Here is a 16147-nt window from a genome sequence, read left to right on the forward strand (position 1 = left end):
TCTGCCAAGGTCTAGTAGGGATGTATGAAGATGTAGCAGCTGTGCTCATCCTACAACAGGTACTTGCCAAGCTTGACTAGGCACAGAACAAAGGCAAGCTGCAAGTTTGCCAAGGTGCACAAATTTGTAGAGATATTGTGAAGCTAAATGTGTATCAGTGGAGTGGTGGGTTGGAGGATTTTTTTCTGACTCTTCATGATCTTGGAAATAAACTATTTTCCCAGTAAAGCATGTGATCTCAATAGCTCCTTTTTTTTCCCCATCATTTCCTATAAATCAGAGGTGGTCATGTGAGAGAGTCTGCTTACACAGAGGGGGCTATTGCGCTTCCTGGGACTAACTTGAGCCACAAGTGGTTTGGGAGTTCAGGCAGTTGAAATTATGCAGGTGAAGTTTGGGACTGCCTGCCAGCTCCGCTCTCCATCAAAGAAATGACTCTGTGGCCAACCTCCATCTCTGAGCAGCTCTTCTTCCTGTTACAGTTAAACAAAGAAAAGATAGTTTGGAAATAGGATGTTTTCCACTGAAGCGGATGCATCTGAGCAAGTGACAGCAGTGTGATTAGCACAGTCCTGTGATCTCAGCGGCTGGGCCCCAGCACCCTTCGGAGCCCTGGACTCAGGCGTCAGCTCCACAGCAGCAACCTCGCTAACGCTCAATCCGGCAAGCGCACGAAAGAGGACTCCAATGGTCTTGGGGAAATGGCTTTGCAGGGACTTGTGGGATTTTAGTGTCTGCCCTGTCTTTCTCTACTAATTGCAAAATGGAAAAAGATGGCTTCAGATTTCTTCTCTCCTTTTGTCAGTTTTGCCTTTAATAACTCTGAAATGAACATGACCCGATCTTAAATTGTAATTGTCAGTCATATCAGCTTTGGGGTGGGGAATTTATTTGGCAGCAGAGACAATGCTATCTCTGGCATTTATTTAATATTCTCCTAGTAAGTGTTGCAGATCCTTAAAATTTCCAGCAGCTAACAGGTGAGTATTGAGTCGGTGAACAGTGTAGAATATAGGCTTTCCACAGCTAAAATATTTGAAGGTATTGTCTCTTGTTTATATCTTTTGAATATAGTTTCTCTCATGCTACTCACTGCTCGTTATTTCATTTTCTAGCCCTTGTGGTTGAACTGGTCTAGTTCTTCCACACTTAGTCACGCATCAGGAATTTGTCCTGTTCTAAAACTGGCTGGGACTTGAGGAAGGTGATGTGATCAATACTTACTGATCCACAGTGGGATGCAGAAGAACTTAAAATAAGAAAAGGCAAAACAAAGCATGCTAAACAGGAGCAGCTGTTAAGAAAGTGTCATCCTTAAGAGTGGCTAGGAATGGATGGCGCACCCAGCACTATTTTCCTTTGGCAAACAGTGCTATTGCTGCCGGCATTCCAGGCCTTCCCCAGCTTCAAGCGTAATTATGCTGTAGGTGTAAGCACTCCAAGTTGGCACAACAGCTTGATTAATTTGTTCTCTGATGTTTCTTTTGATCTGTTCTGTCAGCTCGGTGGCTGCATTAACAACAAAAGAAAACAAGAGATGAAAGGGCAGCCTTGTTGTAAATGGTTTTCCAAAAATAGCATTTTTTTTTCCCTAAAATCTTCTGTATTGGCTTCATTTTCATAGATCAGGCCTCAGGCTCAAAGAAATCAAATAGCCTGTGGTTTTGTCAAATGCATGGGTATCTTCATCCTCCCCGTGTCTTGGGAATCTCTTAGATGCTGTTCCGTAAAATGAAACCTTGCTGAGATGTCCGCCTCTCACATTTAGACTTTTTCTGCTGGCACAGTAGGCTCCCTTGGTTCTAGGTGTAAGTGCTACCTGAGTCCTTCATCCTTTGTAAATGAGGGAAGAGCAAAGAACCATAATGCCAGTGTGAATCAGATCTTGAAAGACTGAAATAAAGGTCACTCTTTCTTGTTCAGTGCAACTTGCATCTGTGATGTTTTATGTTCCAGGCACACGTCAAGGGGGAAAGATAGTTCACTTCTGGCAGGGGAGCTCACAATCTGTTTTGCTAAGAAGCATTCACCATACGCAACAAACTTTTAAAAGAACAAGACATGCAGTCGTGTTGGCCATCATTGTGGACTGCTCACCAAAAACCTCTGTGCTGTGCTGAAGTAGGCGGGTGGGGAAAAAAAAAAAAAGGGAAAAACTGTGTACATAGAAAATGAGTGAACATGTGCTATATGACAAATAGACTCTTGGTGACTGGTGATCCAAACCCAACATTGTTTTAAAAAGATATATAGTAAATGCTAGATGAGGAAGAGGATTAGAGACTTGGAAAGGAAAAAAAAATAGCCATGGAACTGCGAGGATATGTACAAGACATGGCAATGTCCCTAAATCTGTAAATGGTACAGAAGAAATACAAGCATTTCTTACCTTACAAAAATAAAGATGTGGGATTCTTTTCTTATGAATGTCCAAGGTTTCATTAGATTAAAAAATCCCAAACTTTAAAAGCTGAGACATGGATTCTATAGACTATGATTTTCAATAGTTACAGGAACAAGGAAGAAACATCGTATGTGCCCAGAGAAATCAGTATGTGTCCCCTCTAAAACTTCTTGCACCTCTTTGAAAAGCACCAGGAATTCATGACTACAGAAGGGTTCCTGGGCTAAATGACACCCATACCTTTGGTCTGATGAAGCAACTATACAATCTTGCTACTTCCAATATTGAGCATCAAATGACAGTAGTTACCATTGTAGAGAAACGGTGGCTACCTCATGGAAACTGCATCCTGAGCCCAGAGATGCAGGACAAAAACTTAAGCATCTAGCAGAAAAGGAATGAGAGAGAACAGTTCTTGGACCCCAAAGAAAGGGGCTGGACTATATTTTCTCTTCTAATAATCGAAGTTTTTTGCAGGAGTGGTGGTGGGGCGTGTTTCATAGGTGTATATCTCTGGCAAATGCTCTCCCTGTGTAATGTGTAGTTTTGCCCTGTTGCTGGCCTTCTTTCTTGGCTCTCTTTTAAGTAGTTAACTCAGGTCTGGCTGGGAGAGTCCCAGTATTCACCTGTCCAATAAGTTCCCATTCCTCCCCCCCCCCCCCCCCTTTTTTTTTCCCAATTTTTTAGATCACTGCTCATTAGATTACAACTACAAAGGAATTGGTGAGAAAGGACCCCCTTAGCCACTGAGTCTAGCACTTTGCAGTCTTAGGCAAGCACACCCTATAGTTCCTCTTATTCTGTCTTAAAATTGGTTAAATTCTTTGCCCCTTTCACTTCTGTTGAAAGACTATTCTAGAATCTTGGTATTCTGGTAGAAATCTTCTAATTTCCGAACTTAATGGCTGTGCTGCTTTTACCCACTCACCCGTCAGCATTATTTGTGAAGAGAACTGATGTTTTTCTGGCACTTACTTTCTGGTATTTTTTGTAAATACAATCCCATTTTCTTGCAATCTTTTTTTTTTTAAACATAAAATACATGTTTCATTTTCCCCAGTCATCTTCCTAGCTCTTTGCTGGACTTGTTACCATTTAAGGTTTAATCTTTCTTGAACATGACCGACAAAAATGGTGCCCAGTATTCTGCATGTGGTCTCAGCACAAGGTTGTATATTAGCACTGATATTTCTGTTGTAAGTGTGCTCCCTAGTGCAGTTTAGGATTGCCATCTCTTTCACTGTTATGCTGGGTGGATGGCTCAGTCTTTGCTATGGTCACCAAAGTTGATTCTCTCCTATTTCCAACTGAGAAGCTCCTAGGTAAAGCAGAAGTTTATAAATGTTAACACGCTCTAGAATTCTTTCATTTCACTTCTGTTATGTCTCTGTGTACTTCGGTTCACTGTGTGGTCTGGTCGTGCTCTGTTAATGAAATTACCCAACTTTATCAACAGAATTCATCAACCAGCTCCACCGTGTGCCTAGCTCATTGATAAAGCTAATAAATAGGACTGGTTTTGAAATGAGTCACTGAAGAATTCTGCAGGAATCCTCCCAATTTAACGGGGATTACAGTAGTGCAACCTGTTGTCATGTATCCTTTAGCTAGTTCACAGCGTATACTGCAGTTCTTGTGTTGATGCCCATTTTCTCTTGTGATTACATGAGTACTTGAGTATTCTGTTTGTCTTTCTGTTCAGCTAGCTTCAGACTAAGCACTTGGGAATTTTGTCATCTTTGGACTGTCTGTTCTTTGAAGGGCCATGTGTAACTTAAGATTCTGTTATTACAGCACTGACAGTGACTACCATTATTTACCTTTTTTCTGTTCAGCACCTTTCTGTTTATACTAGGCTGAAAATTACTGTTTTTAGCAGCTTCAAGACTGAAAAAAATGGTTGAATAAATTTAGAGTACAGGTGTAGGTGGTTTGGTACAGAATGTAATTACATAGTCCACTTTTTATCCTCGTCTTTTTCATTGGAGTTTCTTAAATGCAACAGTAGAAGTTGATATTCAACCATGTAGGAAAGCAGTTCCTGGAAAAATGTCTTTGAGACCAGAAGAACTGAAGATGAGGTTCAGTGAGCGCTTTAAATCCGCAGAAGGAGCAGTTCTGTCTGCTTCCCTGTGATGACTTCTTTTTCTGCTGCTGCGAGTGTCTATGTGGCCATGTGGCATACCAGGTTGGGAAACTGTTCTGGCTAAAAAGTGACCTAGACAACAGTCAGTAATTTCTCAGCCATATCAGTTCCCTGATGTAGCTTTCTTTCCACAGAAGTGTTGGAAACAAAGGGCAGGGATTGTTTCTCCTGGCAGCAGCATTGGTTTGTTAAAGCATTGAGTTACAGCCTTGGTTTGATTTGGAAGCTCAAACTTTCAGAAGTATGCACAAAGCATTCTTGGCACTGTTCTTTTGTTAAACGAATGAGGAATCTAGCCCAAGAAGCGCCTTCATAAACTCATCTGCAATTTTAGCTGAAAAAATCAAAGCCGCTTCTAGGCTGGGCATAGTCCGAAGGTTTAAAAGAGAATTCCTGGACTGTAGAAGTTGACATAGTGTTCCACATGATGCTATAGCTTCAAGCATGTGAGATGGGGTGTTCAGTCTTCTAGCATGCAAAGCTTCTATATTGCAAATGTGGGCTTTATTTCGCTTTTTTTATCTTTCTATCCCCTTGAGTTTGAAAATAGCAGAATCTGAAATTCCCCCATCCCCAAAATACTGTATGCAGTTCCAGCTTCAAACCTCCTGGAATAATTGCAGCAGTTTTAGTGAAACACCGGAGCACATTTAGGTTAGGCTGAGGGAGCGGACATAACTCCAGCCTTGTCTTATCAAGCCACCATTGAACTGTTGGTGATGACGATGCTAAAGGCCTTGGAACCTCAATGTACTAGGAATGGCACAAGTGCATAGTAAGATTCAGTAGCCCAAAGAGCTTATGGGCTGTGTATGCAAGGCACAGAGGGAATAAATTTGTACAAGGTCATCCAGCAGCTCACCAGCAGAGATTAAAGTAAAACTTTTATCTTCTGAATTGCTGCTCACTACCCTGTCTGCTAAACAGTTACTTCACGGATTGCCTGAGTGTCTCAAATACTGGAGTAATTAAATGGAGGACTGGCTGGAGAAGTCTCTGCCCTTTCTCACTTGCTTTATCCAAGATTGGTGTAAAAATCAGCTGTCAGAAACGAATGTCTGTATCTGCAGAGAGGAACTTTTCTCTCATCTCCTGTTTATTGGAGATAAGGGGAGCTGGAACTAGGGGCTCCGCAAGAGAAGGGGAAATGAATTAAGGTGTACTGTTTCCAATGATACCACTGCTGGATTTTGTCAGAGAGTCACGATTTAGGACTTGTTTAAACTGTGCTGTCCTTTACAAAGGATGGTGTTATGCTCAACAAAGGAGGGGTTTGATAAAATGCAATTACCACTATTTCTTGGCTGAAGACTCCAGGAGGTGAGTAGATTTCATTCCCTGGGCTCATTGCAGTGTCTTATCTCCGTTTTGGAGCAAGTTTTACATTAATCAGGGTATTAACGTATCATAAACTTCTGGAGGAAGCTAAATGTCTCGAGTGTCTTTTGCATGTACTGTCTTGTCTCCAATGTTAGGTTTAAATCTTGCTTTATTCTCTGTTGAACCTGAGTGCTTTAATCATTGTTCCTTCCTTTCTTTCTTCTTTGCAGCCTCTGTGAACGTGCTTGTTCAAAACTGCAAGATTTACAATGATGCTAGCTGCGATATCTCTGCCGATGGGCAGCTGCTGGCAGCCTTCATTCCCAGCAGTCAAAGAGGCTTCCCTGATGAGGGAATACTGGCTGTGTATTCTCTGGCACCCCACAACTTGGGCGAGATGCTTTACACAAAGCGATTTGGTAAGCATGCAGCAAGAAGTCAGGGTGGGTGGGAGTGTGAGAAGTTACCTCAGAACTCAGCCTTCAGTGAGAAAGGCAATAGTCTGAACATCAGTGATTGTAGTAATGGGAAATATTTTATTGACCTTCCAACCAGCCACAAATATAGTACTGCTGGGGAGAAGCTTTTGGTACGGTCCGGACATGTAAAGTGCTCGTATGGGGGAGATGCTAAGGGATAGTTTTTTATTCCTCAAAGGACTTCATTGTCTTAGTGGGAGGACACGTGCTGCAAGGAAATGTCTCGCAAAATTTGTTCTTGTGCAGGTCTCCTTATTCTTCTCTACACCTTACAAGGATGAACTTAGTATGCTGTACATTATGGGAATGCTGGAAGGGAATGAAGAAGCTGTGAGGATGAGGCACGGGAGGGATGTTAACCTGTGAGAGAAATAACTCCTTTTCTCTTTGTAGGCCCTAATGCCATTTCTGTGAGCCTGTCTCCAATGGGCAGATACGTAATGGTGGGACTGGCTTCCCGACGTATCCTGTTGCACCCCTCCACAGAACACATGGTTGCTCAAGTGTTCAGGCTGCAACAGCCCCACGGTGGAGAAACCTCTATGAGGGTGAGTATATGCATATTCTGTTCCTGTGTGTTTTCATCGGTGATTTTGTGTCATTTTGGCTCTAGCATAGTAGGTGGCTACTGTGTTATGATAGCAAAGAGGTAGCATGCTCCAGGCCTACTTGCATAATAAATATGTGAAAGAATTTATTACAGAGGTATGCAAACATGGCAGGAGAACAGAAGTATAACAGAATTGTGAAACTTTACTCTGGTTTCAACTATGATGACAAAAAAATACATTCCATGTTGTGTGTGGTATCCTAAGTCTAGATATCACTCATAGTACCTAGTGGGTCTTTTGTACTTTTTAGGGTAATATGCATATTGCTTGTGGTACTACAGTTGGCTTTGCTGAGGGAGTTTTTCAGCTGAGGTTTCAGGATCATTTCCTAATATTCCTAAAAGCAGCTAACCTCTAGGAGAGCAGCCACCAGCGGTTTCAGGAAGGGTAGGAGCCAAGCTTCACATCATACTTGCAGACTGAAAGTGAGGCTTACCATACTTTTGCCAAACAGGCTTTTGTTGGCTATTTATTAATGAGCTTTCTACATATATGTAGGCCTCTGATTATTATTACTTTTGGCAGAGCTTTCCCAGTGTACAAGGGTTGCACTGAGCCATTCATCTAGTGGCCAGCACTGGGGAGAGACTTGTCTCTGGGACAAATTGCTTGATTCACCTTCAGACTCTATAGTTGCTCCCCAGACTGCTCATGATTCGGAGAGGTTCATCTCGGTTGCATCATTACGTGAGCTGCTTTATCAGCTGATATAAAACTCTTGTTAATCATTGTCAGCTGCTCCATGTTATAATGCAAGGGAAAATCAATGATGAGGATATCCTTTGGTGCACCAATCAGCACTTTTTCAGCCCTGGTTCTGAGCTACCATTCTGGTACAAGCCTCTTAAAGTAAGAGGCAGAAATTAAAAAGTATTTATAAGAAAAGCACAATTTGGTTAGCAGGTGTGGTTGGTGAAAGCTGTGTGGATATGATAAGATCACTAATTACATGGATTCAGTATCCTGTTAGATCCTTTTAGAGGTCTAGTTTGCCCTGGTACTGTTTCTTTTCTCAGTTATTTTAAGATCCTAGTGAAATACATAGCTTTTACTGCCAGGTACAGGAGTATCCCTTCCCACAGTCTTTTTACCATATCAAATAAGTTAAGATCGAGAAGTCCTATTAGCTAAAATCATATCTCTTCCCATAAAGAGCTGTAGTAGGATTCTTTCCTCTCAGCCATTCTTTACATTTGCTCTAAACTCCAGTTGCTATGGCTTCTATCTAGCCCTTCCTTTTGGAGACTTTTTTTGTAGCCAGCTAAATCAGTAAGCTTCTGTCTAAATCTTCCATTTATATTTCTTCATCTCCATTTCAAACATATCTTCTTTCCCTATGGTGTGTTATGCTCTTCAAATGCTTGTACCCTTGCTCTTAGTCACCATTTAGTGAAGTAATGCTTTGTACTCCCTTAATCTTTTCTTGTAATTCAATCTTCCAGCTTTTGTTTTTTTTCTCTTCTGAATTCTCTCCAAAATACCCTTCTTTTTTTTTTCCCCTCATTCTGGGATACGTTTAAATGTACGTAATGTGATAAGCATAGTCTTACCAGAAGCCCACAGAGGGTATTTTTTTTCTGCTTGTTTTGGACTACAGGGCTTTACTTATGCAGTCGAAAACTGTTGTTTCTTATTTTTTTGCTGTTATGGTGCATTGAAAATTTTGCACAATCTTTCCCACTCATGCTTTTCAGACTTTGTCGTGGCTCCACATCACTGCACTCCTGTCTTTCTCATCTGCTGTAGTTCTGGATTATTTTTCTCCAGATGGATTGCATGTATTCTAAAGGTTGCTTTTTTCATCTTTCTTACACATGTATTTTTAGCTTCCAGAAACCTTTCCCCCACGTTTTCAAATCTGTCCAGTCTAGCGGGATTTGCTAACTAATTTGCTGCTATCCCCTTTCCCACATCATGTTTAAAGATGTTAAAAATGTCTCATTTCTGACTGCTTTGGACTTTCAGCTTTCTGCCTATGTGACAGGGTCACAACTAGACCAGTTTGAATTATTTGGTTAAAGAGCCTTCCAGTGGGATGACGTTGAGTATTGTTTCAACGTTCTGGTGTGTCATTGGTTATCTTTGTGCAGTCTGTAGGACCAAGCTTGGAAAACATAAAACTGTTAATCTTGTAAACATTATTCCTTCATCTAGTTGTAAAAATTAGTAGATCAACTACAGGTATTTCTTCTGCCTTGAATTTTGCAGTAAGACTGCTCCATAAGTTTGTAATACTTTTCAGGACATGCAAAATAAAAATAGAGCTTTAAGTAGGAAACTTTACAATATTCTTAGCACGCTGTCTTTACAGTGGTTGCTGTATTCATATTCAGTTGAGTAAAAACCTGTTTGCAGCTTGGCCAGCATGCAATAGGAAAAGGTTTAGGAAACCTGATGAAACTGTATTCTTCAGTCTCTAATGTGCACAGTAGAGAGAATCAGAAAGCATCCTTGTTGCCTCTGTGCCAACAGCTTGTAATACAAAGCAATTGTTACTCAACTTCTTAATTAAAAATAAGTCATAGCCATGTTCTGAAGTAATGCTTTGTGGATATTTTAATTTTACATTACTTGCAAAACTCCCAAGAGAGAAATTCAAGAGATGCTATATCAGATTCTATGAAAATTCTTGTAAGTTGTCTCACAATTGTTCCTTCCTTCCCTGACTCCTTTTGATTTGCAATTGATGAACTGGAAGAGCAGGGCTTGGCAATGTGGTCTGTAAGTCACTGCAAAAGCGTGGCAACCTGCTGAGGAGTGAAATACAGTGATTATTTCTGCTTCCAATTAAAATGGAAAGACCCTTCCTCCACATCCTTGACTAGCAGTTAGTGGAATGCAGGTTTCTATTCCTCAAGGAGGTTCCTCCATCTTGCTGTTGAAATAGAGGTTTTGAAAATGCAATTAATTAGTTTTGTTACATGAAACTCTAATACCTTTAACTGCATCTAGAAATCCACTGGCTGCTGGTGTAATTTTCAGAGTTGGAGAGAAGTGTTCTCTCTGAGAACTACAGCACTTTTGGATTGTACTAAGGAGCATCTTGGTTATACAAGTGTGCATCGTGTATATATATCTTGCTCCTAATATTTCAGAGAGATTGGGTAGAGTTCTATGGGTCAGGGCTGACATGATTTGACAGTTACGAATTGTGCTCAGAAATTGAGTAAAAGTAGTGAATTGTCTTCAGATATGGTAGAGTCATGAGCTAGAGGTTCATGCTCTTTCTATTCACTCCCTTAAGACCGATCTGCTTAGCATTTCAGATGGAAACCTGGCTTTGCTACAGAACAAGTTTGTTTTTCAGACTGAGGCTTAAAAAGCTCTCTAGTAGTGTTGACTTTTAACAAGAGTGGTATGCATAAGCTTTATTTTTTGTTGTTTGTGATTTGGTTTTTTGTTGTTGTTGTGTTGTGTGGGGTTTGGGGGTTTTTTTTGTTTTGTTTTGGGTTTTTTGTGGGTTGTTTTTTTTTTCCCCCCCAAACCTAGCTAACATCTCTGGAATTTATCTGTAGCTGGAGAGTACAGGGAAGGAATTGCTTTTAGCAGATCTCTAGCTTGGAGTGGTACAGGTAGCAGTGGTACTGGGAACTGTCTGGAAATATTTGAGTTTCACAGATGGGAAGTTTGGAGAAAAGACTCCAAATATGGAGTAAGAATAGGTTTTGCCACCTATTTTGAAAGCATAGGTGGAGCTGGTCTCCAAATAAAGAGGATGTTTTCAAGCTGCTTGGGTCTAGGGCAATTTCTGAATTCCGTATGATTCCAAGAGTACACGGAGGTTGTTAAAGAACTTAGAAGAACATGAAATTAGAAACTTGGTTGGAGCTGAAGTTCCTTAGAAACGTAGAAGAGTAAGGATCATATTGCCCTGGATCTGTTAGCAGTGGATATCAGTGAGAAAGAAGGCCAGAAGGTAGTTTTATTTCTGGCATTCACAAATTCTGATGCCCTTACAATGTTTAATGTTTTTCATTTTACCCAGAGGAAGCTCACTCTAAATATCAGAAAAACACGATTGCTGTAATCCAAATTAAAATAAAACTTGGAAAGGGGCTTTTAAGCTGAGGATACAAAAAGTGAGTTAGGTAATAGAAAAATTTGATTGACATGAAGCTGAAGAGCAAATCATGCAATTTGTGGGGATAAGGTGACTTAACCAAGCCCCCTCTCAAATACTGCATTGTGCTTTGAATCTGGAAGGAAATTCAGGCTGTGGAGATCTGGAATTATCTTTTGACAAGGCTACTGGTATTTGGGAAACATCCTGCTGAAGTGGTCAGTAGCCTGGATGGAACAGAACATGTGTACACTTCCATTGTAAACAGATGGAGAATTCCAAATACTGCAGGAAGAAGGGCCTGAAGCAGAAAGGCAGACAGAGTTTTAGCACAGAGCCAAGCTTTTTTTCAGTGTATTAACTCTTAGTGAGGACAATGCACGGAATATGTGAGAAGATGCGCAATTTTATTGAGTGCTGTTGTCTTCTGAGCTTCATGCAAGTGTCAGTAGAACGTATGCAGTGTGGTCTGCAAAGGTCACTGCCAGGCCTCATTGACTCACTGGATGAGCAGATTTGCCCTAAACTGGCCATGGGCTGAAGGGAGGTTTGCAATTTTGTGAAGATTTTTTTTTCGGTACTTCTTCCTACCATCTTTCTTGAATTAAATTTAAGCCAACTCTTTCCTCCAGTATTTGTTCCTTCCAGACGTGTAGGCAGCTGGATGACAGCCTCTTTTCACCTAGATGAGGGTGCATGTAGCGCTCTCATCAACATATTGTTGACACTTGATCTTGTATGCCATTCTGTTGAGGCTCAGCAGACGGAGAGCGAGGTGGAATGGCAGCTGTGTGCAAATCCTTTGCTGTTGTCATTAGATCTTTAACATATTGTAGATTTTGCTGTTACAGTCTCAGCATGACATTTAATGGGGAATTCACAGGTACTGCTTTTGGTTTGCAGTCTGAGTTAAGGGCAAAGATGAAGAAGCTCGTCATTCCTTTTGCCATAGAAGCGACCATATTTTTATTAGATTGTTTCAGCATTGTGAGCTGTCGGTGATTTTTGCAAGAGATAGCAATAGCTGGGGGCACAGTCCTGTTTGCACAGTTCAGTTCACTTGTGCATCTGCACTGAATGTATACGTATCTATCTTCTGTCACGCTAACACCCCCTTTGGCATTCCTGTTTCCCTCCTTTCATCTGTTCCAACCACATGCACACACAATTGAAAGGACAGTTGTTTTGTTTAGCAATTTCTTGCTTACTCAGCCCTAGGTTTCAGATCCAGACTTGGACCAGTCCCCTAAAGGGCATTTTGGAGGTATTACCCTGGTTTTGCAGCCTTTGGGAGACGGGTAGTAAATTAATGAGCCACTTCACCGCTGCAAGTGTGTTATGTTCCTGAGTGAGAGCTTTGTTACCTGAGATGATCCGTTTCTTCATAAGACCTAGTTCTTGTTGATGTTTTGAAGTTTCCCACATCTTAAAGCTCTTTCTCATGTAGCAGTTGCATGGCAGGCTTGTGAGATAAAGTACCAGCTGATAATGCCAAGAGGTAGCCTAAAGAAAGAAAGGGTTAGGTGTGCTGTAATGAGATTTCTCCTGATTTGAAAGATCAGCAATAAATTATGTGATCAAGTATGGTCAGGAAGAACCAACAATATTTTATCTTTGCATAAAGTTTCTCAGTTCATCTGACAGAAACTTCTGGTGCTGTCCTGTTTTAGGAATTAAATCAAGTATCCTCAGTTAAGGTTTCAGTTGTTGCTGAAAATTAAGGGTTAGTTCTCATTTAATTCACTTTTATTTCAGAAAGCAAAGCTAGGATTTTCTGCACTGACAACAAGTGGGCAGAAAGAGGTTTGTTGTATTGGTAAAGACTGAAGAAGAATTTCATATATGATCCTATTGCATCTGGGGAAGATAAATGGAGTTGAAAGAAATTTTATTTGTGCAGAGCATTAAATGATAAGATCCATTTGACGATAAGACTGACAAATCCAAAAAGATAAGTGCATTATTTTTTTGCTTCTTCCATTTTAACAGAGAAGATCTAATGGAAAGACGTGTATGTTGTTGGCAGGAATCAGCTGTAGGGGAGGGGTTGAGAGTAGCATAGACCAACCTGCCTAATAAGAAGAAACTGGGAGAAAAAAAGCAATTTTTTTTCCCCTGTCTGATCATGGGAAACGCATGCCTTTTTCTTTGCATCTGCGTATAGATACGGAAAAAAGACTCCTTCCAAACAAAGGGGGGACTTGCCTTGTTTCAAAATACTGATGCACATTGTCTTATGAATAAAAGTATTGAGACATTGGTGAATTATCACAAGGAGTGTTTGTTTTGCTTTGCATTCTAGGCCCTCTGCTTTAGACAAACTAGACTTGAATTCTGCTGCAGAGGGCTCCGGGGTTTGTGGCAGTGCAAGGCATAAGCCCGAATATCAGCAGCTTTTGTGAAATTCATAAATAGAAGGCAGAGTAAAGAATGTAATCTAAGCAAAAAGGGTTAGTGTTATTTATTAAGGCGATCAGGTTAAGGTGTCTTATTATGCTTCTGGACTTTAAAATGCCACAGACTTGTTTAAACTAATTGGCAGCATTATAGAAGTCAGTGAAGCAGGTGGCTTCCTGACAGCTAAGCAAAGGACATATAGTGCTTTCAGTAGAGTGATAGATGCTTCATAGCAACTTATCTGATATCCTGGTGTCAGAGATGAACTAGTAAACACATTGACATTAACAAAAAAAATACAGGGTGAGATCTTTCAGTGGCAACACCCTATTGGGATGAGTAAGGCAAAAAAAAGATAATGAATTTATTTAGGGGCTGTTCAGTCTCAGTAAGGTGCTTACAATCAAAAAAGATGAAGTGAAACTTCTGAAACTTCAAGTTCTTGTTCAAGGTCAGATTGCGGAATAGAAGTTGAAGGGCAGTTGAATGCAAAATGTGTGCAGCCCTAGTTGGACTGCTGTTGTTTTTGCTCTGCTTATGCCTTCATCCTGTTGCTGCACTTCATCTGCTGCTGCTCTGCGAATACAAGTGCACTTTGCAGTTTTCTGCATTTTTTTGAATGCTCTTTGGGTAGCTTCGTACTGAATGTAGCCTTTGCTTTGAGGTGTGCTTTCAGTGAACTTAGTATTGTGGATTGGCTGAGCTTTTAGGGCTGGATCTGTATTATATAGTTCATGTAGCTTAGTTTGTTAAAGTGTATTACAAAATGAGGTACCTGCACTGGCCAGAAGCTCTAGTATAGCTGCAATTACATTGGCAAAGCCGTGCAGCCTCCACAATTACTTTGGTGGTATAACCTGTATCCATATGAAGAGCACTTTGTTTACCACCATAAACTTTAGATCTGTGCGGGCACAAGACATAAATGTTGGCTGCCAGTACAGCTATAGCCATCCAGCAGAGATCAACACTCCTTTCTGAAGCACTTTTCTCTGCACCCAGGTCAGAGTGGTCTTGAAGCTGTGGATTTTACCAGTCCTCCCAGTAAGAGGTTTCTGTTGAGTTTAGCACATTAGATGTTTCTCTTCCTTTGTGTTTTCACGGTCAGCCAGCCTCTAGTGACAGCATTGATTCAGGTGAAAATTAATAATTAAATTTTAGGCTGGTGCCTGATAAACCCACCTGGTCTGCTCCAGCCTTTCCTCTCCCTTTACCTGTCAGGATGGAGCTTCACGGATGACAAGATTTCTCCATGTAAACAAGAGAACAGCTGCACCCCCTCTCCACACAGTCTTTATCAAGGCTGATCTAACAGCCCAGTTTACTGCTTGGGCTAAGCAAAGGTAATGGCTTGAAATTTATTGGCATCTTGAAAGACGATGCATCTAGTCAAGAGCAGGAATGTCTCTATTGAATTTAAAAAGATAAAAAGCAAGAGTTCCTGCTGAGTTTCCCTCCCTGCTTCTGCCAACTTTCTCTTCTCCTCCAGCTTCAAAACATGTTTTTTCTTTCTTGAGTGCCAGAGAGAAGAAAGGTCCCACTCTGCCAAACAAGTAGTGTTCAGCACTCCTCTGCCTTCCATTGCTCTCCTTAGAGGTGGGAAGGCCTTGAGCAAAGCGACGGCTGTGCAGATGACACGGTGCCTCCGCTTTGGCCAGGCACAGTGCTGCTCGGAGCAGGCGAGCAGTGCAGCACCATTGCCAACTGGCAGCAGTAGCACAGGCTTGGGGCAGCCTGCTGCTACTCCGATGACTGACAGGATCCTGGCGATTGCCCTGCCCAGCTTTTTAATGGTGGCACACCCCAGAAATGGAGGGGAAGGGTGGAATTTGAAGAGTGTTATTAAATAGCAGCAGCTTCCCTGGGACAGAGTGGGAGGGGACAAGAGAAACACTAGGTCAATAACTAGGGCTTTGCAGAGCAGAGGCTTTAAGCAAAAAGTTTTCTTACCCCTCCAGGGCAGGTACAAATTAACTGTCTAGCTCTGTGCTTGTGTGTTGTGCCCTGGGCCCCCTTCTTCCCACGTAAGTACAGCAGCTTGACAGCGAGGAAGAGATCATCGAGAAAGATTCCTTGAGGCTGTTGATTGTCATGCAGCCTCTCCTGGCTCTCTGCCATAAGTAAATATTTAGTTTAATACCTAAGCGGTGGCTGTGACAGGTGCTACAGTACTGATGTGCCAGCACTGACAAGTTGGAGAGGGAGCAGCAGCAGTGGACTTGAAGTGGCCTTTGCATTCCATGCAGCTTGTTTGCTGAACACTTTGAGGGCCTATTTTTTCTTTTCCTCATGCCTTACAGCCCTGCTTTCTCTGAGCCGTCTTCTCCCCTGCTGAATTCAACATTGAAGAAGTGGCTGTGAAGTGATGAAATGAGCTTTAGGGAGTTCAGTAGATGACGTATGTGCCCACTCCTGCTCGGGGAGGGTGGAAAAGGCACACCAAAGAGATAAGTAGTTTCTTTTAGTGCGGTCTTTGAAAATAGAGGAGTGCAGACAGAAATTACTCAACCAGATCTTTCCCCACACTTCATGGTTACAGGAATGTATAATGGAAGCAACCAGCTGTTTCTTTAGTGAGTATTGCTTTCCCTTTGTATGAGAGTTGCCTTTTGTGTGGAAGCTTAGCTACCTAGACAGTTTTGGTATTTCTAGAGGAAGACTTTTTATCTTGCTGACATCCCCTGAACTAAGAGGAGAGATGGAGTTCCTGAAATCACAGAGTACTTTTGG

General features: G+C 41.5%; 1 protein-coding gene across 5 annotated transcripts in view; it reads left to right on the forward strand.

Annotated features, from left to right (window-relative positions):
• The window catches only part of AMBRA1 (autophagy and beclin 1 regulator 1), a 136259-nt gene that overhangs the window by 87292 nt on the left and 32820 nt on the right, over positions 1-16147 (forward strand). For all 5 annotated transcript variants that reach the window (XM_075502676.1, XM_075502675.1, XM_075502679.1 and 2 more), the window contains 2 exons: positions 6101-6289; positions 6743-6897. In XM_075502676.1, the coding sequence (XP_075358791.1) occupies positions 6101-6289; positions 6743-6897 (344 nt within the window). The remainder of the gene's footprint in view (positions 1-6100; positions 6290-6742; positions 6898-16147) is intronic.

Source organism: Mycteria americana, chromosome 5 (genome assembly GCF_035582795.1).
Source record: "Mycteria americana isolate JAX WOST 10 ecotype Jacksonville Zoo and Gardens chromosome 5, USCA_MyAme_1.0, whole genome shotgun sequence".
Classification (NCBI taxonomy): domain Eukaryota; kingdom Metazoa; phylum Chordata; class Aves; order Ciconiiformes; family Ciconiidae; genus Mycteria; species Mycteria americana.